Genomic DNA, 27852 nt, shown 5'->3' with positions numbered 1-27852 from the left:
ACAGGGACGCTACATTTCACTGACGGCACACTGGGTGAATGTAGTTGAGGCTGGGACTGCTTCCCAAACTGGCCCGGTGTACCTCGTCTCCCCGCCTAACATTCCTGGCAGGGACACGAGAAGAACACCCCCCTCCTCCTCCTCCTCTACCGCCTCCTCCTCCGCCACCGCCTCCTCCTCCGCCACCGCCTCCTCCTCCGCTGTTAGATTGACCCCAGCTACGAGTTGGAAACGTTGCAGCACTGGCGTTGGTAGACGTCAGCAGGCTGTGCTGAAGCTGATCAGCTTGGGGGACAGACAGCACACTGCCTCCGAGGTGAGGGATGCCCTCCTCGATGAGACGGCAATATGGTTTGAGCCGCTGCACCTGGGCCCAGGCATGGTCGTTTGTGATAACGGCCGGAACCTGGTAGCAGCTCTGGAGCTTGCCGGACTCCAACATGTTCCATGCCTGGCCCACGTCTTCAACCTAGTGGTGCAACGTTTCCTAAAGAGCTACCCCAATGTTCCAGAGCTACTGGTGAAAGTGCGGCGCATGTGCGCCCACTTTCGCAAGTCGACAGTAGCCGCTGCTAGCTTAAAATCTCTCCAGCAACGCCTGCATGTGCCACAACACCGGCTTTTGTGCGACGTCCCCACACGCTGGAACTCAACGTTTCAGATGTTGAATAGAGTGGTTGAGCAGCAGAGACCTTTGATGGAATACCAGCTACAAAACCCTAGGGTGCCACAAAGTCAGCTGCCTCAGTTTCACATCCATGAGTGGCCATGGATGAGAGACCTTTGTGACATCCTACGGGTCTTTGAGGAGTCCACAAGGAGGGTGAGCTCTGAGGATGCGATGGTGAGCCTTACAATCCCGCTCTTGTGTGTTCTGAGAGAATCCCTGATTGACATCAGGGATAACTCAGATCACACAGAGGAGTTAGGGATAGCATCCGATCCGTCACAGCTGGAGAGTAGGTCCACACATCTGTCCGCTTCACTGCGTTTAATGGAGGAGGAGGAGGAGGAGGAGGAGGAAGAAGAGTTGTCCGATGATGTGATGGTGATACAGGAGGCTTCCGGGCAACTTCGAATCGTCCCATTGTTGCAGCGCGGATGGGTAGACATGGAGGATGAGGAGGAAATGGAGATTGAACTTTCCGGTGGGGCCAGAGGAGTCATGCCAACTAACACTGTGGCAGACATGGCTGAGTTCATGTTGGGGTGCTTTACAACCGACAAGCGTATTGTCAAAATCATGGAGGACAACCAGTACTGGATCTTTGCTATCCTTGACCCCCGGTATAAAAACAACATCTCGTCTTTTATTCCGGTAGAGGGGAGGGCCAATCGCATCAATGCTTGCCACAGGCAATTGGTGCAGAATATGATGGAGATGTTTCCAGCATGTGACGTTGGCGGCAGGGAGGGCAGTTCCTCCAGTAGGCAACCAAGTTCTCACCGGTCCACACAAACGAGGGGCACACTGTCTAAGGTCTGGGACACCTTGATGGCACCCCCTCGCCAAAGTGCCGCCACGGAGGGTCCTAGTGTCACCAGGCGTGAGAAGTATAGGCGCATGTTGCGGGAATACCTTTCCGACCACAGCCCTGTCCTCTCCGACCCCTCTGCGCCCTACACGTATTGGGTGTCGAAGTTGGACCTGTGGCTTGAACTTGCCCTATATGCCTTGGAGGTGCTGTCCTGTCCTGCCGCCAGCGTCCTATCTGAGAGGGTGTTCAGTGCAGCCGGTGGCATCATCACTGACAAGCGCACCCGTCTGTCAGCTGAGAGTGCCGACCGGCTCACTTTGATAAAAATGAACCACCACTGGGTAGAGCCGTCATTTTTGTGCCCACCTGTGTAAAGCACCCCAACATGAAACTCCATGTCTGTACTCAACCTCTCCAATTCCTCCGCATCCTCATACTCATCCACCATAAGCGTTGCACAATTCTGCTAATACTAGGCTCCCTCCACCCTGATTTCCCCCAACTCTGCTGGTTAGAGGCTCCCTCCACCATGAATTTGCCCAAACTGGGCTGTTTAGAGGCTCCCTCCACCATGAATTGGTCCAAACTGGGGTGGTTAGAGGCTCCCTCCACCATGAATTGGTCCAAACTGGGGTGGTTAGAGGCTCCCTCCACCATTAATTGGTCCAAACTGGGCTGGTTAGAGGCTCCCTCCACAATTAATTGGTCCAAACTGGGCTAATTAGAGGCTCCCTCCACCATGAATTGGTCCAAACTGGGTTTTTTAGAGGCTCCCTCCACCATTAATTGGTCCAAACTGGGCTGGTTAGAGGCTCCCTCCACAATTAATTGGTCCAAACTGGGCTAATTAGAGGCTCCCTCCACCATGAATTGGTCCAAACTGGGTTTTTTAGAGGCTCCCTCCACCATGAATTTGCCCAAACTGGGCTGTTTAGAGGCTCCCTCCACCATGAATTGGTCCAAACTGGGCTGGTTAGAGGCTCCCTCCACCATGAATTTCCCAAAACTTGGCTGTTTAGAGGCTCCCTCCACCATGAATTTGCCCAAACTGGGCTGTTTAGAGGCTCCCTCCACCATTAATTGGTCCAAACTGGGCTGGTTAGAGGCTCCCTCCACCATGAATTTGCCCAAACTGGGGTGGTTAGAGGCTCCCTCCACCATTAATTGGTCCAAACTGGGCTGGTTAGAGGCTCCCTCCACCATGAATTTCCCAAAACTTGGCTGTTTAGAGGCTCCCTCCACCATTAATTGGTCCAAACTGGGCTGGTTAGAGGCTCCCTCCACCATGAATTTGCCCAAACTGGGCTGTTTAGAGGCTCCCTCCACCATTAATTGGTCCAAACTGGGCTGGTTAGAGGCTCCCTCCACCATGAATTTGCCCAAACTGGGCTGTTTAGAGGCTCCCTCCACCATGAATTGGTCCAAACTGGGGTGGTTAGAGGCTCCCTCCACCATGAATTGGTCCAAACTGGGGTGGTTAGAGGCTCCCTCCACCATTAATTGGTCCAAACTGGGCTGGTTAGAGGCTCCCTCCACAATTAATTGGTCCAAACTGGGCTAATTAGAGGCTCCCTCCACCATGAATTGGTCCAAACTGGGTTTTTTAGAGGCTCCCTCCACCATTAATTGGTCCAAACTGGGCTGGTTAGAGGCTCCCTCCACAATTAATTGGTCCAAACTGGGCTAATTAGAGGCTCCCTCCACCATGAATTGGTCCAAACTGGGTTTTTTAGAGGCTCCCTCCACCATGAATTTGCCCAAACTGGGCTGTTTAGAGGCTCCCTCCACCATGAATTGGTCCAAACTGGGCTGGTTAGAGGCTCCCTCCACCATGAATTTCCCAAAACTTGGCTGTTTAGAGGCTCCCTCCACCATTAATTGGTCCAAACTGGGCTGGTTAGAGGCTCCCTCCACCATTAATTGGTCCAAACTGGGCTGGTTAGAGGCTCCCTCCACCATTAATTGGTCCAAACTGGGCTGGTTAGAGGCTCCCTCCACCATGAATTTCCCAAAACTTGGCTGTTTAGAGGCTCCCTCCACCATTAATTGGTCCAAACTGGGCTGGTTAGAGGCTCCCTCCACCATGAATTTGCCCAAACTGGGCTGTTTAGAGGCTCCCTCCACCATGAATTTGCCCAAACTGGGCTGTTTAGAGGCTCCCTCCACCATGAATTGGTCCAAACTGGGCTGGTTAGAGGCTCCCTCCACCATGAATTTCCCAAAACTTGGCTGTTTAGAGGCTCCCTCCACCATTAATTGGTCCAAACTGGGCTGGTTAGAGGCTCCCTCCACCATGAATTTGCCCAAACTGGGGTGGTTAGAGGCTCCCTCCACCATTAATTGGTCCAAACTGGGCTGGTTAGAGGCTCCCTCCACAATTAATTGGTCCAAACTGGGCTAATTAGAGGCTCCCTCCACCATGAATTGGTCCAAACTGGGTTTTTTAGAGGCTCCCTCCACCATGAATTTCCCAAAACTTGGCTGTTTAGAGGCTCCCTCCACCATGAATTGGTCCAAACTGGGCTGGTTAGAGGCTCCCTCCACCATGAATTTCCCAAAACTTGGCTGTTTAGAGGCTCCCTCCACCATTAATTGGTCCAAACTGGGCTGGTTAGAGGCTCCCTCCACCATGAATTTGCCCAAACTGGGCTGTTTAGAGGCTCCCTCCACCATGAATTGGTCCAAACTGGGCTGGTTAGAGGCTCCCTCCACCATGAATTTCCCAAAACTTGGCTGTTTAGAGGCTCCCTCCACCATTAATTGGTCCAAACTGGGCTGGTTAGAGGCTCCCTCCACCATGAATTGGTCCAAACTGGGGTGGTTAGAGGCTCCCTCCACCATTAATTGGTCCAAACTGGGCTGGTTAGAGGCTCCCTCCACCATTAATTGGTCCAAACTGGGCTGGTTAGAGGCTCCCTCCACCATTAATTGGTCCAAACTGGGCTGGTTAGAGGCTCCCTCCACCATGAATTTCCCAAAACTTGGCTGTTTAGAGGCTCCCTCCACCATTAATTGGTCCAAACTGGGCTGGTTAGAGGCTCCCTCCACCATGAATTTGCCCAAACTGGGCTGTTTAGAGGCTCCCTCCACCATGAATTGGTCCAAACTGGGCTGGTTAGAGGCTCCCTCCACCATGAATTTCCCAAAACTTGGCTGTTTAGAGGCTCCCTCCACCATTAATTGGTCCAAACTGGGCTGGTTAGAGGCTCCCTCCACCATGAATTTGCCCAAACTGGGGTGGTTAGAGGCTCCCTCCACCATTAATTGGTCCAAACTGGGCTGGTTAGAGGCTCCCTCCACAATTAATTGGTCCAAACTGGGCTAATTAGAGGCTCCCTCCACCATGAATTGGTCCAAACTGGGTTTTTTAGAGGCTCCCTCCACCATGAATTTCCCAAAACTTGGCTGTTTAGAGGCTCCCTCCACCATGAATTGGTCCAAACTGGGCTGGTTAGAGGCTCCCTCCACCATGAATTTCCCAAAACTTGGCTGTTTAGAGGCTCCCTCCACCATTAATTGGTCCAAACTGGGCTGGTTAGAGGCTCCCTCCACCATGAATTTGCCCAAACTGGGCTGTTTAGAGGCTCCCTCCACCATGAATTGGTCCAAACTGGGCTGGTTAGAGGCTCCCTCCACCATGAATTTCCCAAAACTTGGCTGTTTAGAGGCTCCCTCCACCATTAATTGGTCCAAACTGGGCTGGTTAGAGGCTCCCTCCACCATGAATTGGTCCAAACTGGGGTGGTTAGAGGCTCCCTCCACCATTAATTGGTCCAAACTGGGCTGGTTAGAGGCTCCCTCCACAATTAATTGGTCCAAACTGGGCTAATTAGAGGCTCCCTCCACCATGAATTGGTCCAAACTGGGTTTTTTAGAGGCTCCCTCCACCATGAATTTGCCCAAACTGGGCTGTTTAGAGGCTCCCTCCACCATGAATTGGTCCAAACTGGGCTGGTTAGAGGCTCCCTCCACCATGAATTTCCCAAAACTTGGCTGTTTAGAGGCTCCCTCCACCATTAATTGGTCCAAACTGGGCTGGTTAGAGGCTCCCTCCACCATTAATTGGTCCAAACTGGGCTGGTTAGAGGCTCCCTCCACCATGAATTTGCCCAAACTGGGCTGGTTAGAGGCTCCCTCCACCATGAATTTCCCAAAACTTGGCTGTTTAGAGGCTCCCTCCACCATTAATTGGTCCAAACTGGGCTGGTTAGAGGCTCCCTCCACCATGAATTTGCCCAAACTGGGGTGGTTAGAGGCTCCCTCCACCATTAATTGGTCCAAACTGGGCTGGTTAGAGGCTCCCTCCACAATTAATTGGTCCAAACTGGGCTAATTAGAGGCTCCCTCCACCATGAATTGGTCCAAACTGGGTTTTTTAGAGGCTCCCTCCACCATGAATTTGCCCAAACTGGGCTGTTTAGAGGCTCCCTCCACCATGAATTGGTCCAAACTGGGCTGGTTAGAGGCTCCCTCCACCATGAATTTCCCAAAACTTGGCTGTTTAGAGGCTCCCTCCACCATTAATTGGTCCAAACTGGGCTGGTTAGAGGCTCCCTCCACCATTAATTGGTCCAAACTGGGCTGGTTAGAGGCTCCCTCCACCATTAATTGGTCCAAACTGGGCTGGTTAGAGGCTCCCTCCACCATTAATTGGTCCAAACTGGGCTGTTTAGAGGCTCCCTCCACCATTAATTGGTCCAAACTGGGCTGGTTAGAGGCTCCCTCCACCATGAATTTGCCCAAACTGGGCTGTTTAGAGGCTCCCTCCACCATGAATTGGTCCAAACTGGGCTGGTTAGAGGCTCCCTCCACCATGAATTTCCCAAAACTTGGCTGTTTAGAGGCTCCCTCCACCATTAATTGGTCCAAACTGGGCTGGTTAGAGGCTCCCTCCACCATGAATTGGTCCAAACTGGGGTTTTTAGAGGCTCCCTCCACCATGAATTGGTCCAAACTGGGGTTTTTAGAGTCTCCCTCCACCATGAATTGGTCCAAACTGGGGTTTTTAGAGTCTCCCTCCACCATGAATTGGTCCAAACTGGGGTTTTTAGAGGCTCCCTCCACCATGAATTTGCCCAAACTCTGCTGGTTAGAGGCTCAATCCACCCTGATTTTCAAAACAAATGTTGGTGCCAACCTCAACTTACTACAAGGGCCAAATTCACTGCTGGTGACAAGCTCTCCTCACTGCAAGTGCCAAATACACATGTTTCAAGGTGTTTTCCTACTGTCAGAGAGGTGGTATTGAGTGTGTAAAGTGTGTAGTTGTTAGGCTGTGATGTTGGGGTAATAGAGGGTCTTTGGTGTGTTAGATGCCCCCAGACATGCTTCCCCTGCTGTCCCAGTGTCATTCCAGAGGTGTTGGCATCATTTCCTGGGGTGTCATAGTGGACTTGGTGACCCTCCAGACACGGATTTGGGTTTCCCCCTTAACGAGTATCTGTTCCCCATAGACTATAATGGGGTTCGAAACCCGTTCGAACACACGAACATTGAGCGGCTGTTCGAATCGAATTTCGAACCTCGAACATTTTAGTGTTCGCTCATCTCTAGTTTCTATATTTGGTGACTTTGAAGAGTTGGCACCTAGAGATAGCAGCAGTTTGTATCGGCTACATCTATTCCATCATGGTCCTCATATTTATGACATATTAGTATATTAACCAAAAATAGTAGCTGGGGAAAAAAACTTGCAGTTACCGCACAAAATATCACAATTGCAATATCAATAATAACAACCCAACATAACACTCCAAGCACCATATTAAGAGAGCAATAAGCAGTGGGGTAACTATAGGGCTGAAGAGAATGCAGTAGTTCCAGAGATTTGGGACCTGAAGAAGCTCAAACACTGCTCTGTTATATAAGAGGACAGTATTATAAATAACATCATGGTTAGGGGGTCCTGGTACATACTTAAGATTGGGCTCAAGGAGCTTCAAGCTACAACTCTGAGACATTCATGTAAAATGTGACAGCTTTTTTTTCCCCGACCCCTGGCTAAAGAGGTTGTTTATCTTGCAGTGGGATATCCTGGTATATATAAGAGGCTATTCATACTGCCCATCTTTCCACAGCAACAGCAGAAGATCTTGCAGCCCAGCACTGTGGGAACAGTAAAATACTGTTCCGGCTTCTTAAACTAATCTCAGTGTCTGAGCCCTTCTTTGGCAAAAGAGATGTATTTTGCCATGCTTACATTTCTGCAGTAGCGCAGCAATTTTATAAACGGAATCGGTCACCAGAGCCCAGCATATCAACCAAGCCGAGCAAATAGATAGGTTAGGGTCACCCGAGCAGGGAAGGGCTGTGTCTTTTGTGTGCAAATTTTGCCAATATTTTGGTGCATAATTTTGGCGTATGGTAAGTCTTATTACTGTACTGTAAAGTTTATGGTGACATGTTTATTATAACTGGCATGAGATCTCCATTCTGGTGCCTGATTTAAGAAGAGGCCAGAGTATTTTCAGAAATTAGTTGTACCCTGCACCTGTCGGGCCTTTGCTAAAGGGTCTGTCTGGGGTAAAACGATACTTTTACCATAAGCGAAACACTCTTCCCCGCCTAACTTCTATCTTACTTACTTTACCTAAAATGTATATTTATCAGCAATATTACTGTAATATTTCCCTTCCCCCATGTGCTATTGTTTGATGTCCATTTAAAATTGACCCAAAGATGCCTCGGCACAGGTTCGTGCTAATGGCTTATTGTCCGCTCCCTTCCCCGTGCGCAATGGTACGAGACAGGGTTGCCCTTTATCCCCTTTGCTCTATGCCCTTGTTATGGAGCATCTGGCGGTTGCTCTTCGGTCTCGCGCGGATATATCGGGCCTCTCGGTGGGTCAGTCCCAGGTTCGTTTAGCTCTCTACGCTGATGACCTACTACTGTATGTTGCCCAGCCGCATGATTCTTTCCCTGCGATCCTTGAGGAATTCCGGCGCTATAGCAAAGCCTCTAATTTCAAGGTTAACCTCTCCAAAAGCGAGGCCCTAAATATTTCCCTTGCACAGTCGGAGGTCCTCCGGTTGGCCGCCAGTTTCCCCTTTAAGTGGCAACCCAGCTCTATTAAATATCTGGGTGTCCAGATCCCTACCGATCCTGCTGACCTGGTTAACTTGAACTACCTTCCCCTGCTCGAGAGAACAGTTGTAGACTTGCGGGCGTATGGGTCCCTTGGATTATCTTGGTTTGGTCGTATCAATGCTTTAAAGATGGACGTCGTGCCCAGGTTTCTTTACCTCTTTCAGGCCCTTCCGGTCCCCGTACCCAGGCGATTTTTTAAAACCCCCCAATCAATGTTCAGTAAATTTGTCTGGGGCTCCTCTCGTAGTAGGATTAAATTCCGAACCCTTACTCGCCGTAAGATTTGTGGGGGGGCGGGGCTTCCTGACCCGTTTTTGTATTATCGCTCGGCGGTGTTGCTACGACTTTTCGATTGGCGTTTTCGGGCCTCGGGTAAACAATGGGTTTCCATTGAGGCTGCGCTTCTCTCTGCCCATCTCGCCTCTCTTCCGTGGATCCCCCCTCATTTTCGACCGGCCCTGCCACGCGCCTCACTTCTTTCTTCTCACTTTCTGTCTACCTGGGATTCTGTCCGCTCTTCTCTTTCCCTGGCCGCGGTCCCGGGCCGTCTGACTCCCCTATTTCGGAATGACATGTTTCCTCCCGGTCGGACTGCCCGCCGATTTCTTTGTTGGTCTGTTAGCGACGATGTCAGATTGGGGTCTATTGTAGGTTCCCCCTCCCTGCCCTCTCTTAGTTTACTACAGGCATCTTTTCCGGACCTTACTCTTTCCTGGCTTGAATATAACCAGCTCGCTGCGTTTCTTCACCGGTTTTCTCTACAACCCATTCTCTCCGCTGCCCCGACTGCCTTGGAGACAGAGTTTCTTCGCCCCGTGGCGCCATCCCGTGTCCTCTCCTTGTTATACGATATCCTTCTTCAGGCCTCTGCCCCGGGACTCCCTCCTTTTACTAGGGCCTGGGACTCTGACCTGTGCTCTCGTTTATCTGCTGCTGACTGGGAACGCTCCTTTTTGTTGACTCACAAACTGCCTATGCCCTGTAATGCGCAGGAGAAAAATTATAAGATCTTGTCTCGCTGGTACCGTTGCCCGACCCTTTTGCACCGTATCTTTCCCTCTGTGTCGGCTGACTGTTGGCGCTGTGGATCCGCGGCGGGTTCTCTCCTTCATATTTGGTGGGACTGTGCGAAGATTCAGGAGTTTTGGTCGTCTGTTTTCTCTCTGTACACTAAGGTCAGTGGTCGTTCTGTGTCCCCCTCCCCCCAATTGGCCCTCCTCTCCGTTATTCCTGGAAAGATTTCTAAAGTAAAGGGTGACTTGTTACGCCACTTTCTTACAGCTGCTAGAACAGTCATTCCACGCCATTGGTGCAGCACTGTGGTCCCCTCCTTGTCAGAGTGGCTTCATGAACTCCTACTAATTAGGAGGATGGAAGCTTTGGTCGCGGAAGACCTTGTTGACTCCTCTAAATTTGAGACCCTCTGGCGGCCGTGGATCATATTTCAGGATTCGTCTGAGTTCTCTTCCCTTTTTCCTTAAACTCTTTTCAGCTTGTCCCTTTTGGGGGTTTTTCTTTCACTCTTTTTCTTTGTTTTATGTCGTTTGTCTTTCTACGTCCATGTCTCTTGATGTTGTCTTTCTTCCCTTTTGTATCCTGTCTGTGCGGCGTATTGTCCTACCTCAGCTCTGTGTCTTGTTGGTCCCGCTACTGGGGCCGTGTTGTGTCTGTGGTTGCGCCTCCTGTGTTGCCTGGGGTTGTATGCTCATGGTGCATGTTCGTCCTATTTGATCCACTTCAGGTGCTGTTCTGTTGTTTCCAGAATATTGGACGTGCCCGTAGTTGGCTTTCTTTTGATGTTATTGTAATACCCTGTATTTTTCTTTGTTTGATCGTTTGTCCCTTGTTATTTTTCTCTTTCTTTGAAAATTCAATAAAATTCAGTTTACACATAAAATTGACCCAAAAAAAAATAAATTAAAAAACATTTGAATTTCCCCATTGAAATCATTGTAGCAGATTTCGTGAGATGAGTGTTTCATACTCCAATCTTAATAAAAGGTCTCTCCTGCCTGCCCCATTTGAGGCTGAATGGAAATTTGTCACACATTTGGTTTTATAAAGGACCTTGAGCCAAATGTACGCCACATTATCACCCATCTATAACAGGAAACCAGCATAGATATGATAATAAATTTCCGTCAGGGCAGCACGGTGGCTCAGTGGTTAGCACTGCAGCCTTGCAGTGCTGGAGTTCTGGGTTCGAATCCTGCCAGGAACAACATCTGCAAGGAGTTTGTATGTTCTCCCCATGTTTGCGTGGATTTCCTCCCATTCTACAAAGACATACTGATAGGGAAAAAAAATGTGCATTGTAATCCCTATATGGGGCTCACAATCTACATTTAAGAAAAAAATAAAAATACTGTAAATAAATTTCCGGCAATGTCTATATGTCTGTCATGTGCAAGAAGCCTAAGAAATCATTAAAGAATGTATAACGTGAAATCTTCACCAAACCTTAATTACTTCCCGGCCGTCATCTGTAACTGACAGAGGAACTTGTTAGTTAAAAATGATAAGATAATGGTTTGCTGCGAGAATCTGTGTTTTATCATTTTGTGACATGTAGTCTGAAGGACCCCAACCCATTCACTCTTCTAACCCAAAAAAGCAATTGTACAAATCAGCATACAACATATGGTGTGTCCTCAATATTCGTGCAGCCTAGACATTGTTCTCAGGCAGCACTGCTGGCCAGACAAAGACCCCATGGGCTGTGATTTATGCTGTCTCTTTTAGCTACAATTTACAGAGATTAGCAGTGCACAAAAGGGAGCACATACATTCAATAATCCAAAAAATATAAATAAATATACAATCCATATACTAGTGATAAGTGTTCTTTACTTAGGTATGTCTTGCTATTGTTTAGCGTTGTTATATTATAACTATATGTATAAAAATATTTATAATATATAATTTATTGTAGTGTCCTAATATTGACAATAGAGATGCTAATATGCCATCATATTGAGGTTGTGTGAAGCAGCCTGGGTTGTATTACTAGTGACGCAGATGAGATGCAGTAATGATCCGCAATATTTTCAGTATGTGATTTACACCAGCCTACACCCATTTTACTTTTTATTAAGCCTCTATAAAAAAGACATGTGAGTCCATAACCTTGCTTAACACTGTGAGAAACCTCAAGAAACATCATATGGCTTATATTTATTTTTTAATGTATTTGCTGTTGGAATTCATTGTAGGAAGACCATTTCACATCTGTTATTTCTAGAATCCAACCTTATTTCTTTGGCAGTCCCTACAATTAAACACTGGAGATACTCAGGAAAGCATTAGCCAAGATGAGGCCCTATAACACAGAAAATGGTGTCAGACTGTGCTCAGGCAACACCACTTCTGGTGTGACTGTTTGCTATAAGGGGTAGTATCTTGTATGATCGGTAGAAAAGGGAGACTCCTGTCTATAATAAAAGAAGAAGTTTAGGCTAAGGCCATGTGAGTTGGGTCTGCTGCATGATGTTTGCTGTAGACATTCTGCAGCAGAACTGCCTTCACTTAAAAATTTAAAAAAAAAAACGCTGCAAAAGGCTGGTTAGCACTGTGGCGATTCTCTGGCGGTCGACCCTGACTTTCAGTGCAGAGATTGGAAACCAGGGATGAACATGCAGCAATAATTCACACGATACCTACCCAAAACCATGGTTTTTCTACAGTGTGTGGATGAGGTTTAAATTCCACCCACTGCACTGCTGACTGTACTTCGTGGAGGGTTAGCTGATGGCAGTTTTGCAGCTGCTAACCTACTTTTTGTACTCAATGTGTATCACCAGCCTTAGACCCCAAGTTGGGAAAAAGCTTTTTATTTTTTTTTTGGGGGGGGGATATTTTGCTGTGGTTGTTTTTTTTTTGTTTTTTTTTAATCCAAAGCCAGGTGTGGATTGAGGAGAAGGGAGAAGTGTTCCCTTTATTTTTCTCCTTCATTTTGTAGCCACTCTTGGATTTGCCGCAAATAAAATGCAGCAAAATAAGCAGCCTATAAAGCAGCTTTCCCACAATGTGGGGCCTTAGCCAGATGATCGTGCTACAACCGGCTTGCCATGAATTAAAAGCACGGATGGGACACGGGGGATACAGGTATGTTCCCCGTATGCTGTCCGTGCTTGGGCTGTGCTTCAGCAGCTCCTATCATTAAATAAATAGGAGCAACGGAAGCACGGGCCGCAAAATAGGACAGGAAGAGGACCTGTTCTATATTTGTGGCCCAGACTGTTAGCCCATACTCGGAAAAGTGAAATTCACGATCGTTTGTACGGGCCCATAGAAAATAACGGGTCAGTGTGCTATCCATGCAAGGGGCCTAAGTCATTTACAAGGAGCCTTTGGCTGAGGCCCCACATTGAGGAAAGAAGCTTTTTGTTAAGGTTGAGTCCCCATGTAGCAAGCCGCAGCCAAAAAATGCTGCGGAAAAGATCACAAAGTGTAATCATATTGTGTTTTTTTCCACAATGGTTTTGCACAGAGAGTCTAAACAGACTTTCTGGTTCTATGATACCTATAGGGAAATCAACATGCTGCAATTTACAAAACTGCAACGGTTATTGAAATCGCAGCTTTTCTGCTTGGATTTTTTTCTGAAGTGTGTGGATGGGATTAGCCAGAATCAACTCGAATTTGCAATGTGAGGCCCCGGCCTAAAGAGGTATTTTGGGAGTGGAAAAAATTGTCGAAGACTAAAGCCCCATGTTGCGAAAATGCAGCAAATATATCCTGCATTTTATAGTACCTGCAAAGTGAATGAGATTGTGGCTAATCGCATCCACACATTGCAGAAAAAAATCCAATGCAGATAAGCTGAATGCCAGCATTTTTGAAAATCATAACAAGCAAATTATACCAGGGGGAAATGCTGGCGTATTCCCTTTAGGTTTAATAAGATAAGAAAATAAGGAAAAAGTAGGAAGCACTCTTTGTGTATTATCCTCAAGATAAAATTAGAAAGTACATTTGTGAGCGGCTCCCTGAAAGCACACTCACCGGGCTAGCAGGCAGAACTCTGTGACAAATATGGGCAAAAAAATCATTTTTAAAAACAGGTCTGTTAGTGCTATTAATGGGTTAATAAGTGCACCGAAATACCTTTAGCCATGTTTTGAGTGATTTCTTGGTTTCTATGGGAGTGCCTGACATCTTCTGCATTTGTTTACCTGGTGTAGCTTTCTGCTGCCTTAGCTAATGCAATGCATTATGGTAGTTGTAGGCTCTCACACTATCTCCCTCTTACTCCTCCCCCCTCCCTCTCTAACACCTCCTCCGTCTTCCTAGTTATCCTACCCAATAACAGCCCTTCCCAACTAACTCAGCCAACCACCCTACCCCATTGTACTTACCTATCTTCTTCCTGTCCAGACTTCCTTCTAACTAACGATTTCTCCTCTTCACTAACGACTTCTCCTCTCCTTTGATTCTGCCAGTGCCTGCCACAGCACTGTGCTGTAGCTTTCCCTCTATCTCTATTGTGCAGCAATATAGATGGAGTGTTAGCTACAGCGCAAAGCCGGGACTCACATGGGCACAAATCACAGAAGGAGGAGGAGCTGTTCCCTGCAGGAAGAAGTCTGGAAGGAAGAAAGGTAAGTATAATGGAGTGGGTGGGGAAAGGGGTAGTAGTGACGTTCCATTTCCGGAAACGGGGAAACGGCTTTTCACTGGACGGTCACATGAAAACCCCAGGAATGTGGGTAAATATACATTTTTGACAAATTATGTAATTTAGAATGTAGGCAGTGGGAGGGTGTGTAGATTAGTGTAGAAATTTCTTTTTATCCTGGACAACCCTTTAAGGCAATTGTCCAGAAGAAGAGAAACTGCAGTGTTGCCTTTGCCAAGAATATTGACCATTTCTGTTAATAAATTCAACAATGAAAGGAGAAAGAAGTACAACTACACTGGCACTGTCTCCAAGTAGAATTCAGTCAGGGGGATGATGCAGTCTAATAGCAATCTTTATTCTGATACAATGCATTAAATGTGAAAGTTAGAATTAGAAACAAGTGCTTTGTACGTACGCAACAAATTGCTCATTCTGTTCATGAAGTACATTGTCTTACCACGAGCAATTACTATGTTTCAGAATAAATATCTCTATCATACTGTATCATCCCTCCAGACTGGATGAGTCTACTACAAGACAATGGGCGTTTTCCTTTATTACTCTTTCTTTTGCTAAATAAACCTCTTTGGTTGCCCTGCTTATCTTTATGGTTTTTCCTGCAGCAGTGACATGTTGTAAACCCACCACCACAGCAGCGAATCGCTGAAGGAGACCGCTGGGCCTAGTGATTTACTACATTGTAATGTGGGTGTATGGCATCTAAGGATAATGACCGCTTGAGTCAATAGGTGCCCTTTGAATGAGGTCAGGCTGAAGAAGCAAAACTAGCTGCATTGCTACTACCCTGTTTCCCCGAAAATAAGACATGTTCTTATAATTAATTAGCTAACGAAATATATGACCTTTCTTATTTTCGGGGGATGTTTTATGCAGCGGCTGGAGCGGGGAACAATTGGCAAACGAAGCGGGGAACAATTAGCGGAGTTCCGGCATGACTGCCGGTTGTATGTGATCCAGAAGGTGAAGGGGGGGGGGTCTTATTTTCGGGGAAACAGGGTAGCAACATTAACCTGCAGTCAGGAGCGTAACTAGCAAAGACTGGGCCCCATAGCAAACTTTTGGCTTTGGCTCCTCCCATCCTAACACATCATAGTGACCTCTTGCCTGGTCCCCACACTGTATTATACCCCACTTACACACACACTATAATGTCCTAAAGTGGCTTCCAGACAGTATTTCCCATAGTGGCTCTCCACACAGTATAATGTCCCATAGCAGCCCTTCCACAAAGTATAATGTCCCATAGAGGCCCCTCCACACAGTATAATGTCCCATAGTGGCTCTCTACACAGTATAATGTCCCATAGAGGACCCTCCACAAAGTATAATGTCCCATAGTGGCCCCTCTACAATGTATAATGTTCCATATCAGCCCCTCCACACAGTATAATGTCCCATAGCGGCCCCTCCACACAGTATAATGTCCCATAGAGGACCCTCCACACAGTATAATGTCCCATAGTGGCCCCTCTACAATGTATAATGTTCCATATCAGCCCCTCCACACAGTATAATGTCCCATAGCGGCCCCTCCACACAGTATAATGTCCCATAGAGGACCCTCCACACAGTATAATGTCCCATAGTGGCCCCTCTACAATGTATAATGTTCCATATCAGCCCCTCCACACAGTATAATGTCCCATAGCGGCCCCTCCACACAGTATAATGTCCCATAGAGGACCCTCCACACAGTATAATGTCCCATAGTGGCCCCTCTACAATGTATAATGTTCCATAATGGCCCAGTGTTACAGATGTAGGTTACGCTGGGGCATTATGTGTTGTAACGTTGGCTTGACACACATGATGTCTGTGACCACTATAGAGGCCCGAACACAGCAGGGAGTCCTCCAGTGCCCAGGAGAGGTAAGTAACAGAGGGGTTTTTTTTAAATGTTTGCTCACCTCCCCAGGGCCTCCAATCATTATACTGAGTATAACAATATCAGTTTCAGATATGTTTCAGACATATTTGGTCTGAACGGAACCACCAGGCGAATCTCAATGCTCCCAACAAATAATCTTGCTGTGGGACTGCGGCCTTACTCACCAATCCCTGCTCCTGCTCACTGCCACCTCTGCTTCTCCTTCTGCCCTCCAGGGGGCTCATGTGTCCCATATCAATGACGTGATATGGAACACAAAGGGCGCCCTGGAGGGCAGAAGGGGAAGTGGAGGCAGGCATGAGTAGGAATGGGAATCGGTAAGTAAATAGGGCCTGTTACCTGCTGGGTCTAAATCTAACACACAAAAAAAGCAGCAGTAGCCCACCAGGCCTCGGTAGGTCCAGGGCCCTGTAGCAGCTGCTATGTCCTACAATGGCAATTACGCAATTGTCTGCTGCTAAGGAAGCCAAAACTATGGTTAATGTTACCTGCATTTACTGTTTATGAAGCTTAAAAACAACAAAATATGCAGATCTTTGGATCATTCCCTTGTTTGTGTATGGGATTCAATTACAAATGAAAACCTCACAACAAGACTTGCAGACACATTGTGCTAATGCGCTCTACCTGTGATCCATAACTGTGCTACATCAGTATACAACTGTTATTTTCTGTGGATGCAGAGAAATAAAGCAGATGACTTGGATGGCACACACATTGGACACAGAAATACAATAGGAGGGACAATGTCTGTTGTCTTAAATAGTGTAAATCCATCCTTACTGTGTATGGATGATGTGGGATTAGGGAATACTTTACATTGTTTCCTTCATACTTAGGTCATAAAAACTCTGTAACCAATGCATTTTATCTATATTCTGAGAATTACTGATTTGTTAATGCTACTCATTACAAAACGTATTTCCACCATATGTGTGAACCTGTATTGTAATTTTACAGAATTAGTAAAGAAATTAGATTGTGCTGTTATATTTAGGACCATATTAGTGTCAGGATACAATGAAAATGGCTCCCTTCCCCCATCCTAAATAACAGAAGGGTTAAGTGGACCACAGTGAACCGTGCACAATGCCCCCATTAGGAGACGATTAGTTTACCCCAAACATTCTCTCTGTTATACAACCTTGTGAGTAAAACTAAGCATATCATTGAGGTTATGGTGCATAAACTAGTAGGAAGGATTATTCTCCACAAATCATTGCTTCTATCCTGTACAGTAACTTTTGTTATAATTTCATCCGATTCCCTCATCTGTAAATCTCATAGCACAGACTGTATAACATGTCCAGCACTGCTACCCTAGTCTGTCATTTGCTTGTACATACTTTATTTGCTCTTTACCTGTAATTTGCATTATTTCAGAAGAGTTACACTTTAAGATTGTGAATATAAGTATAAATCCGGAGATACATTTGTAGAGCACGGCTGAGTGTGTCCTTTGCCACAACTCTATGTGATTTTACATAGGACTTCCAATAACCTACAACATTATCACAGTGCACAAATGATGCAAACCACAAAGAGATAAATGACAAATTCAGCTCCATCCGGATGAATGACAACTAATGTAATAACATGAAAAATGAAAGGTATGCGGAGGGTGAAGACCCTGTAAGTACATGCAGAGTAAAGGAGCTCTCCATAGAGTACTTACTCTGTATACATTTTCTGTCAATCTGTTCACCTCATCGGACCTGGACATGTTGCTTGGATTGAAGCTGTTCACATGGAATTTAGATGACGGACACAGAGCTGGATCCCTGGAGATGTGGAGACAGAAGGTGTCTCTGTGATGTTGACCACTGACCACTGCTCTGGTGTGGAGGTTTAGCAGTGGGAGGGAGGAGAAGGGCCTGGGGAGGAAACAGGATGGGAGGGAGAAAACTGCCTCAGACAAAAGTTCTGCAGCTCAGAATAAAAAAAACTTTCAGCCAATAAGGGTTTTGCTCCACTGTCACCCAGCTGACTATGTGCTCTGCATAAAGGGAGGATTCTGCTTGACAGAAAGGGAGGGGCTCAATTTCTAGACATCTGGGAGAGTCTGAAAAAGAGTCTCTTAACCTTCAAGCCTTTGACTTCATCCATAGTCCCTTTCATCTTTCCCCTAACACACCAATTTCCCCAGTGAATGAATGGGAGACATGACACTGTAAACAGTTTAATCCTGGAACCAAAAGTCTCCACATTGCAGTCATGAATAGGGCTATGTTTTAAGGAATATTTTCAGATTTTCTTTAGCCTTTTTGGACAAGAGTTTACTTGTCTCGTGTCAGCCGTGTGAACGTGTTCTTTAAATCTATGTACAGAGGGTTCAGTGCAGCATTTCACTTTCTGATTCACCTTAGAAGTAATATTAAGGAATTATCCAATAGATTGTTATTACAGTGCCGAGGTTAAACCAATGCATATATATATTTGTATTATTTGTTTAATCTAGATTTCCGTAATAGAGTGGCGGAACACAGAACATTAAGATGTCATCAAATAACTAAATTGCTGTGTATGTATATGCTACAGTTTAGTTTTGGAATGAGGTCTAGTTTTATAGACCACACTATATTTTGTCTAGGGGTAGATATATTGGGATAGATATAGCAATGTATTTACACCAGCTCTCTGGCATACATACTTTACAAGATGTGTAATTCCGGTAGTAGGCCCTATATGGAATTCCCTCTTTTCCATCATTACAAATTTACATTCATTTTTTAAGAAATTATTTTATTTTTCAATAAAGTTAAACAAATGACTCATACAGTGTAACAGTAAGGTGTCATGTCATTTGACTTTTCAGGATATGCAGTTATGTATGTGTATATAAGGTGGTGTGGATGTAAATCTTAAATAGTTGGCTGTTCTCCTCTTGGTCCAGGCAAACAGTTGTGTAGAAAGGCAGGGGAGGCAACCAGTTGTGTAATACAATTTGGCTCACCCTAACCTTTCTAACCTAGGTTCCATTGCACATTGTATAGTGTTTGTATATATGGCTTGACTTGTGTGATGTATTGCTTACTGGTGCTGGTCAATGTCGTAGCTTTGTGAGATTTCTGGAAGCAGAATTGCATGATAGTTCTTAACCCTTCCCCTTTCCTGGCATCACCACAAAATTATGGCAAATGTTGGGTTAAATATGGCAGCCACTCAGAACAAAGAGAGATCCAGGGCAACAATATGTTGCCTAGACAGCCAGATCCGTGACTTGGTGTGTGTCCAATTCCATCAGAAGATTCTCCAAGACTCTTAAATATTATTCTGTTCTTCTCCTATTATTTTAAGGCTGTTTGCATTTGTGTCATTTGTTATGTTTTCTTTTATATATATATAGCACTAAATCCTTTGGGTGTTGAAATTGCTAAACTTAAGGTTACTTTGTGATATTCTATGAACCCATTACTCGCTTTTGGGAGCGGTAGTGTGTGTCTGGGATTCCTATTGGTCCTTGATTCTGCATACAATAGGTGGTGGTGGCGGTGTAGTTGAGGTGCGGAGACTGTGTTGAGGTGCAACTTACACTCAATTTGCAGCCTGAATGAAGGATGAATGCAAGATTAAGTGACTGGAATGAGTTGATCCTTGGCAGCAACACCCACATCATGTGCTAGGAGAGCCTGTTCGTGACAGCTTCATTTACATCAGTGACCATAGGACTGGAGCAGCAACCATTCTCTATATAACAGTGACATAGGTCCACAGGAAGATCTTTCATACCTCACCAAACACACTTTCAGCATTTCCCAACCATACACCACCTTCTCACCGCGCTTTATTTCTAGGTGTCTCTCATGGCTCTGTCCTAGGACTCTCCTGTTCTCTATCTATACCGTCGGACTTTGATAGCTTATACAGTCCCATGGTTTTGAATACCATGTTTACACCATCAAGACTCAGATATATCTCTCTGGCTGAAACATTACTACCCTGTTATCCAGAGAGTCTCTTGCCTCCTCTTCCCCCTTTCTTAAACAACCTGTCCCCTATGCCAATTCTTTCACTGTCTATCCATTGCCCAGTGAATAAAGTTTAAATGTTAAAGGGGTATTTCCATGAACATAATCATATCTATATTTGTAGATAATTAAAAGTTAAACATTTTTGCAAATATAAGTAATTCTGCAGAGTTTTAAAGATTTTCTCTAACTTTCTTAGTGGTGACAGTCTGTTGTCTTGATCAGTTGCCATGGATATGACCAGGGCTGCCGATAGGCCAGTACTACCGCTACTGGCGTCAGGGGCCCGGCCAAATTGAAAAATGGGGGGGGCCCGGTTTTGGCCCGCCACCGTGTGCCGGCCCCCAGGCGCCCATAGCAGTCATTGTGTATGTCCTATTTCAACTCAGATCTGCATCCAGAGGACGCAGATCTGAGTTGAAGACATACGCGGCTGAAGCAAGGAGCTGACACAGTTCAGCTCCTCGCTTCGCCGCTGCGTGCCTCTCTCGCTGACACATATGCGGCTGAAGGGAGGAGCTGACATGTGTCAGCTCCTCGCTTCAGCCGCATATGTGTCAGCGAGAGAGGCACGCAGCGGCGAAGCGAGGAGCTGACCTGTGTCAGCTCCTTGCTTCAGCCGCGTGTGTCTTCAACTCTTCAAGCCAGTAGCCGCCGGCGAAGCAAGGAGCTGACGCAGGTCAACTCCTTGCTTCGCCGCTGTGCGCCTCTCTCGCTGTCACATATGCGGCTGAAGCGAGGAGCTGACCTGTGTTGGTTCTTCAAAAGTTGGGAGGTATGGGTACAAGGGGCAGTGGAAAGATGTTAGAAGGTGGACGGGGGGGAAGGGGGATTGTTGGGGCATCGGGTGTGCAGCACTGCGGAGAGGGAACTGGGGCAATAATATATAAGTTTTTAGCTGGAGAACTACAAAGCGCACAATGGCTCCAAAGGTATGTGTGCTTTGTATTAATAATGATGTAGGCTGCTATGTTACTAGCATAGCAGCCTGTTTGGGGGTGGGACTTTCACTTTAAAGGAGTGTTCACATTGCGTTTTTGGCCTCTCTTGTCGGGATACGTTAGTAACTAGTCACAATCAGCTCCCCACTTATCCCTGCACGGAGAACTGCAGGCCCCCATTTTTTTTTTTTAATGGCCAGTTCTTCGTGCAGGGATAAGTTTACAGCTTATTCTGACTGGTTACCAACGTATCCCGGCAAGGGAGACCAAAAACGCAATGTGAAAAAGCCCTGAGGATTTATTAGGAGGGCTCTTATAGATGGTGATGGCTCTCTATAGGCGCTGTCACACGTAGCAGATTGTACCTGCAAATAGAATCTGATGAAGCCTTGTAATGCTGCTAAATAAAGGGAAATGTAATACATAATTGGTATGTCGCAAAATAAAGTAGTTTTAAAATGGCGGCGGCGGGGGGCCCAGACACTTAGGCTGTATGGGGCCCCAAAATTCCTGATGGCGGCCCTGGATATGACCACTAATGCAGAAATTTTCTATGGTCTGGGACTTGTCAGGAACCCAGCTATGATTTTCTTATTGTAGCCGGGTTATCAGGCAGGGACACTACATGTATGAGAAGATATCCCGGCCACAATAAGGAAATCATAGCTGATTTTCTGACCTTAGAAAGTTTCTGCATAGGTGATCGTATCCATGGCAACCGATCAAGATAACAGACTGTCACCACTAAGAAAGTTAGAGAAAATCTTTAAAACTCTGCAGAATTTTTAATTACTTACATTTGCAAAAATGTTTAACTTTTAATCATCTACAAATTAAAAAAATAATTATGTAGATGGGAATACCCCTTTAACACTGAAATCAAAGACATCCACAACCTGCAACATTCATACATTTCTGACCTAATTTCCAGATAACTACCCAAACCTAATCTCTAATCCTCTCAAGACCTCCTACTCCAATATGCTCTTATCCAATCTCCACATGTACAGCTTCTCTCATGCATACCCCATACTCTGGAACTCACCACCACGACACATAAGACACATAAGACTGTCCTCTACAATCACAAGCTTCAAGAAGACCCTGAAGACTCACTTCTTCAGGAAGATCTACAACCTTCGATAAGCCTACTGGAACCATACCACTATCCAAACAGCTTCTAGGCTCATCTACCTACTCCTTTTCCCCTATAGATTGTAAGCCTTTCCAGGTAAGGTCATCTACCCCTCTGTCCTAGTTGGTCACTGTTAGTATTATAGCTACTTTCTGTATTGTATGTAAACCCTCAGATGTACAGCACCATGGAATAAATGGTGAGGAGAAGGAGAAGAAGAAATAAAATTGCCATTGCTCAATACTATGACCATCCACCAAATTTTACTGCTCAACTGCTATACTATTCTGTCTGCTTCCCAGGTGAGTTGACTGTACAAATAACATGTATGTGTTACTAGATTCTGGTTTATCAAATTTTCCCTTTGTATGCTGCACCTTGAGAATGTAGTTCTCTCTAAGCAGGTGGGTATAGACTAGCCGATAACACTTACATCCCATAAGTGCAGGAGAATCTGTTCCATAATAGTCTCTCTTCCTCAAAAGCAGACCTTTACTGTGCAGGAAATATACAGAGGAGGACTGACATATACTGATGTAATCATATGAGTAAAATGCTTAGGTGGTGATTTCCCCTCCCCTCTCTATAGAGTATTATAGATATGTGTAATCTGAGTTATGTGACCTGCAGTCCATCTTGAGACAATACAGGAGAGATTTGCACAGTGAAAATTTAAGTAAGTTATTTTAGCAGAGGGAAGGGGGAGCAGGAAAACAGCAGAAACAGTCATTTCTCTCTGATAAGATATATTAAAAAATTTCTTATAATGACCTGTATTAATCATTTATTCAAAGTTTGGGGATGGGGCTAAAAGCAGCTGCCTCCTGGCAGGACAGAAACTAATATCCTAACAAGGTTAAAGAGTAACTCCAATTTTATTTGCTGCAGTACCGACGGGTGTTTTGTTAACTAAACTAAACCCACTACTCCCTCCTAACTTCTAATTTACTTGTATTTAAAAAAAAAAACTACCCATGTGACTGTCCCAGGGAAATTTTCTGATAATCTGGTGAAGGGCTAGTAGTGGGCAGGATAGCCTAGCTAGGGAGACAGGGAGGGGGTGTAATGGAGTGAGAGAGGAGGGGAGCAGTGACATGGGGGAGCAGGCTCCTTTTCAATACCCATCAGAAAATGGAAAAGACAAATGTTGACATTGTTTTACTTTTGCTCTCTTTTATGGTGTGAAGAAAAGTGTATGATACTGTATGAGAATACTTTAAGTGTATGTTTTATACTATATACACTTTACCTGATGTTTATTAAGTTCAATAAACTTTGAGACAATAAAAAAAACGGTAGTGAATGTTAAACCAGAATATGTACGCTTTTGACACTTGAATACCAATTATTTTTTTTTGTATGTGTCAGCAATTATCTTAAGTTAAAAAGATGTGTTAACTTTCATTTTAAGGCTTTATTCATTTTAAGGCTAGGGTCCCATGTAGTGGGATGCAGCCAAAAAACACTGCGGGAAAAACCTTGGTGGAAACGTGATTTTTCCCGCAGTGCTTTTCTGTTTATATTATACCTATACGGAAAATGCCAGAATCCCATCTGCTTTGCAGGTACTGTAAAATGCCACAGCAAAATTGCAGTATTTTTACTATGTGGGACCATGGCCTAAAGGGGTTTTCCAAGGCCAGAGTGATAGAACAGGCGGAGCAAGTAGGAAAAACAATGCTGTGTTTAGGGCAGAGCGAAGGATTATAGGAAGCAGATCAGACATAGCCCCCACAAATGAAGCCAAAACAATGCTGCAAATTGTTTGGGGGATATTATATCATACTACAATTGCAGCAGCCCAGTGTGACACTGCTTCTATATCTTGTGGTTTATGTTGTGTTTTATATAATGGTTATGAGTATATTATTTTGTTTTGTATGTATTTGCAGCTTCCCTGGTGTGCTTTCCCCGTGGTTTCCCCCATGGAGAAAAAAATGATGCGAAAAAGCATTGTTTTCAAAAACACATGCATAAAAAAAAATGCAGCATGTTAATTTTATCTGCGGAAACATTGTGTATTCCCTATATACTTCTCATTATCCATAATTTCCACTCTAAATGGTGCTGGGACCACATCTGATCTGATACTGATTACCTGGACAATCTCTTTAAAGAACAATGGCATGTTTCAATTTTTTTTATGTACTGCTACTTTTACTGTTCTTTTTGTCAGTTCTACTGTGTCATAAAATTCTTTATCTGGGTTCTCAAGAATTTGCTGGACCACCTTCGGTTTTCCTGTTACTCAATCCATACTTCGATTAGATATTCAAAACTATAATTATGTTGTTTTGGTGTCCAACTATAGAAATCTTCCAGTGACTTAAAGGGGTTGTCCAGTTTAAAAACCCATATTCCTTTACCCTATAAGGGAATTCTGAGTCAATAGGAGATCTTCATTCATTGGCTAAAACAGAGAACAGTTAGAAGAGCTGCACTCACCCAATGCTATATTTTTCAGTGACACCTCTTCGGAATGCAGAACCCATAGATTTCAATTGGGACTATGTACACTATGCTTAAAGAGGACCTTTCATAACTTGGGGCACATGCAGTTTTATATACCGCTAGAAAGCCGACAGCAGAAGCGCTATCGGTTTCGGTACTGTAGCTCTTCACCGTCAGAAGGGTGTTACTGAAAGTCAGTCCTTTTGACGGTGAAGAGCTACGGTACCAGGACCAATAGCTCTTCAACTGGGGCACAGATCGCGAAAGCTGACAGTGCGCTGAATTCAGCCCACTGTTGGTTTTCTAGCGGTATATAAAAGCGCATGTGCCCCAAGTGATGAAAGGTCCTCTTTAATTTGTCCTTTAGTACTGCTGCAAAAAATCTACAGATTGCAGTTCGTTATTGGGAGTGCTCAGCTATCAAGTGATATGTCTAACAAGTAAGGATAATCCAAAGTAGAGAGCGTGTTATCCTGTACCCCTGACACCCAGATCATCAGCCTGGAACTTTTTTCACCATCTCCTTTTTTGCTTGAAAATACATCCTGTTCCTACTCTTCTCGGCTTCCATAAGAAGCTAGTCACATTGGCGCAAATAAAATTTTATTGTACGTGCCAATGAGACTAGCTGCTCATGGAAGCAGAGCAGTGAGGAGTAGGAGCAGGAGGGATCTTCAAGCAAGAAGGGGGGCGGTGAAGAAAGGTCCAGGATAATTAGCAATAATAAGATAATTAGAATCCTAGTTCTCACTTACTCAATAAACTTCTACTTTGTAATCATTTATAAACGTTCAAACAAAGACAGCGCTAGGAAATGTATGGGTGCCAGCCCAAGGATACACAAAGATCCAACATAAAAATACAAAAATAGGTGGCATTCCAATGAAGTAGTGAAAAAATTGGATTTTATTTACCAAAATACACATTCACTCTCGAAAAAGGCTCAGGTATTAGCTGAAATGTCGATCAGGAGATCGGGGGACCTAAATTACCCTTAAAGGGGCTCTATCAGCAAAATTCTGCTAATAGTGCCCCACATATACGTGAATAGCCGTTGAAAAGGCTATTCAGGCACCGTAAATCTTATATTAACCCCCATCCCGTTTTTAAATAAAAGGATAAAAACATATATGCAAAACTTACCTGAACGTGCACCCTGGGCGGCGATAAACGATGCAACGTCAGCTTCGGGCACTCTTCTGTCTTCTTGGAGTAACACCCTCTGGTTCCATGTCTTCCGGCTTCTTCTCTTCAAATCCCGCGCCTCTTCAAATCCCTCGCCATTTTACTTAATGGCAGTTCGCGAGTGAGCCTGCGCAGTAGCGCTTCGGAGGGAAGCGCTACTACACAGGCGCAGGATTTTAAGAGAAGAAGCCGGAAGACACGGAACCAGAGGGCGTTACTCCAAGAAGACAGAAGAGGCAGGTGTGCCCGAAGCTGACGTTGCATCGTTTATCCCCGCCCAGGGTGCACGTTCAGGTAAGTTTTGCATATATGTTTTTATCCTTTTATTTAAAAACGGGACCGGGGGTTAATATAACACTTACAGTGCCTGAATAGCCTTTTTAAAGGCTATTCACGCATATGTGGGGCTCTATTAGCATGATTTTGCTGATAGAGCCCCTTTAAAGCCTCCTTGTGAAATGTGCGTGCAGGACTGTAATCTCCAGCAGTACCTGCAGCCCCATTGAAGTGGATGGAGTGTCAGACAAACAAGTGCACTGGCGCTCCATCAACATGAGGGCTTAAGGGAGACTTTCAGTCCCCTGTTCTCCTGATTGGGTCCCCAGCTATTGGACACTTATTCCTTATCCTGTGGCTAGAGGATGTGTCCCTATTGGCACAACCCCTTTAATTTTTAGAAGCCTGTTTGTAACCATAACTTTGAGTAAAACATTGCCTCCTTGCACATGCTTATATCTTTTTCTTGCATATGAGGTGAGAAAATGCATTACATGTCAAAGGTAATCTAGTTGGACTTTTTTTTAATTACATGTTGTATCTTTGTCCAATCCGAGTGTACAGTTAGATCCACTCTCCTCCTCTCCCATTTCAAGGCTCTAGCTAAAGCCAGTCATCATTATGATCTACTACTGTGTAGTGGAAAATGATATGAGTAGAGGGTGGGGGGTTTATGGAAAAGAAGAGTATGAGAGAATGAAACAGACATTTTCCCTGTTTTTTTGGGGTTTTTTTTTACAATGAATCATATTTGATTAAATTGCTTTTTCTTTACACGTCTTTAGTCATTAAACACGTCATATCCTATATTGATATTGTTGCTTACAAATCTGCATAGCCTTTTTATTTGATGAATCATATCTAGGTGATACAAAGCATGCTGTTCATTGTTTTGGCTCTTGCTAGAGAATCCTATATACAGACATCTCAGACAAATCCCATTTCCCCATGCATATAACACATTCAGCTTCTACATATTCGATTTGTGTGCATGCATGATTTTCTATGATAAGGTAGAAATGGATTACTTACCTTTATACAGGGCATTCCTCCACAAGCCTGCAGGCCTGTGCTTAGCTTCTTTTGCAAGGGGCTGATTCAATATAGTCTCTGGCAGCTCAGAACAGTACTGCAGTGTGATCATCTGAACTGAAGTATATTAAATCAGACCAGTATTATGTGTCGTGAGTGCGTGTCTGCATGTATTTTATTAAGCCAAAATAAAATTCACAGCAAATTTTAAGAAGGATGTACTTGATGGAAGGTTAGGTTATGTCAGTATGTATTTGATTTATAATGCAAACACTTTCATCTGTTAATACATTTCCCTTTGTTCTTGGGTCAAATTTTGGTATATCCACTGCTGGTTTTTTTTCTAATAAAAATAGATAGAGCTAGTTTTACCCTTAAAGGGTACCTGAGTTTTCATGAAAAGTCAAAACATCTTTCATATTTATTTTGCTTACTTGTATAGCACCAACAGACATTGTCAATCACTGTCACATATAGGGCTCTCAGTTTACATTCCTTATTATGTCTTGGGAGGGAAACGCACAATCACAGGAAGAACATACAAACTCCTCGCAGATGTTGTCCTTTATTGGGTTTGAAACTAGGACTGGCACTGCAAGGGGGCAGTGCTAACCACTGAGTCACCATATTGCAGGGGCTTACTTGACATTCTGTTCTATGACTGTACAAGCCTTCATATATCAAGTTTTATGCGATCAGTTTTTCTGCTACTAATAATGCCATTATGGGTTTAGCACATTTTATATTTGTCTCTGATGCAAGGGGGCATGT

At 44.8% G+C, this 27852-nt stretch overlaps 1 protein-coding gene across 1 annotated transcript in view; it reads right to left on the bottom strand.

Annotated features, from left to right (window-relative positions):
* The window catches only part of LOC142210842 (BAR/IMD domain-containing adapter protein 2-like), a 120113-nt gene extending 92961 nt beyond the window's left edge, over positions 1-27152 (bottom strand). The window contains exons 1-2 of the mRNA XM_075280299.1: positions 27082-27152; positions 17769-17967 (exon numbers count right to left, since the gene is read on the bottom strand). Coding sequence (XP_075136400.1) covers positions 17769-17816 — 48 coding nt within the window. The 5' untranslated portion in view covers positions 17817-17967; positions 27082-27152. The remainder of the gene's footprint in view (positions 1-17768; positions 17968-27081) is intronic.
* Positions 27153-27852: the final 700 nt, after the last annotated feature.

Source organism: Leptodactylus fuscus, chromosome 6 (assembly GCF_031893055.1).
Source record: "Leptodactylus fuscus isolate aLepFus1 chromosome 6, aLepFus1.hap2, whole genome shotgun sequence".
Classification (NCBI taxonomy): Eukaryota; Metazoa; Chordata; class Amphibia; order Anura; family Leptodactylidae; genus Leptodactylus; species Leptodactylus fuscus.
The sequence above is the reverse complement of the archived record's forward strand: the minus strand, read 5'-3'. Positions and strand labels throughout refer to the sequence as shown.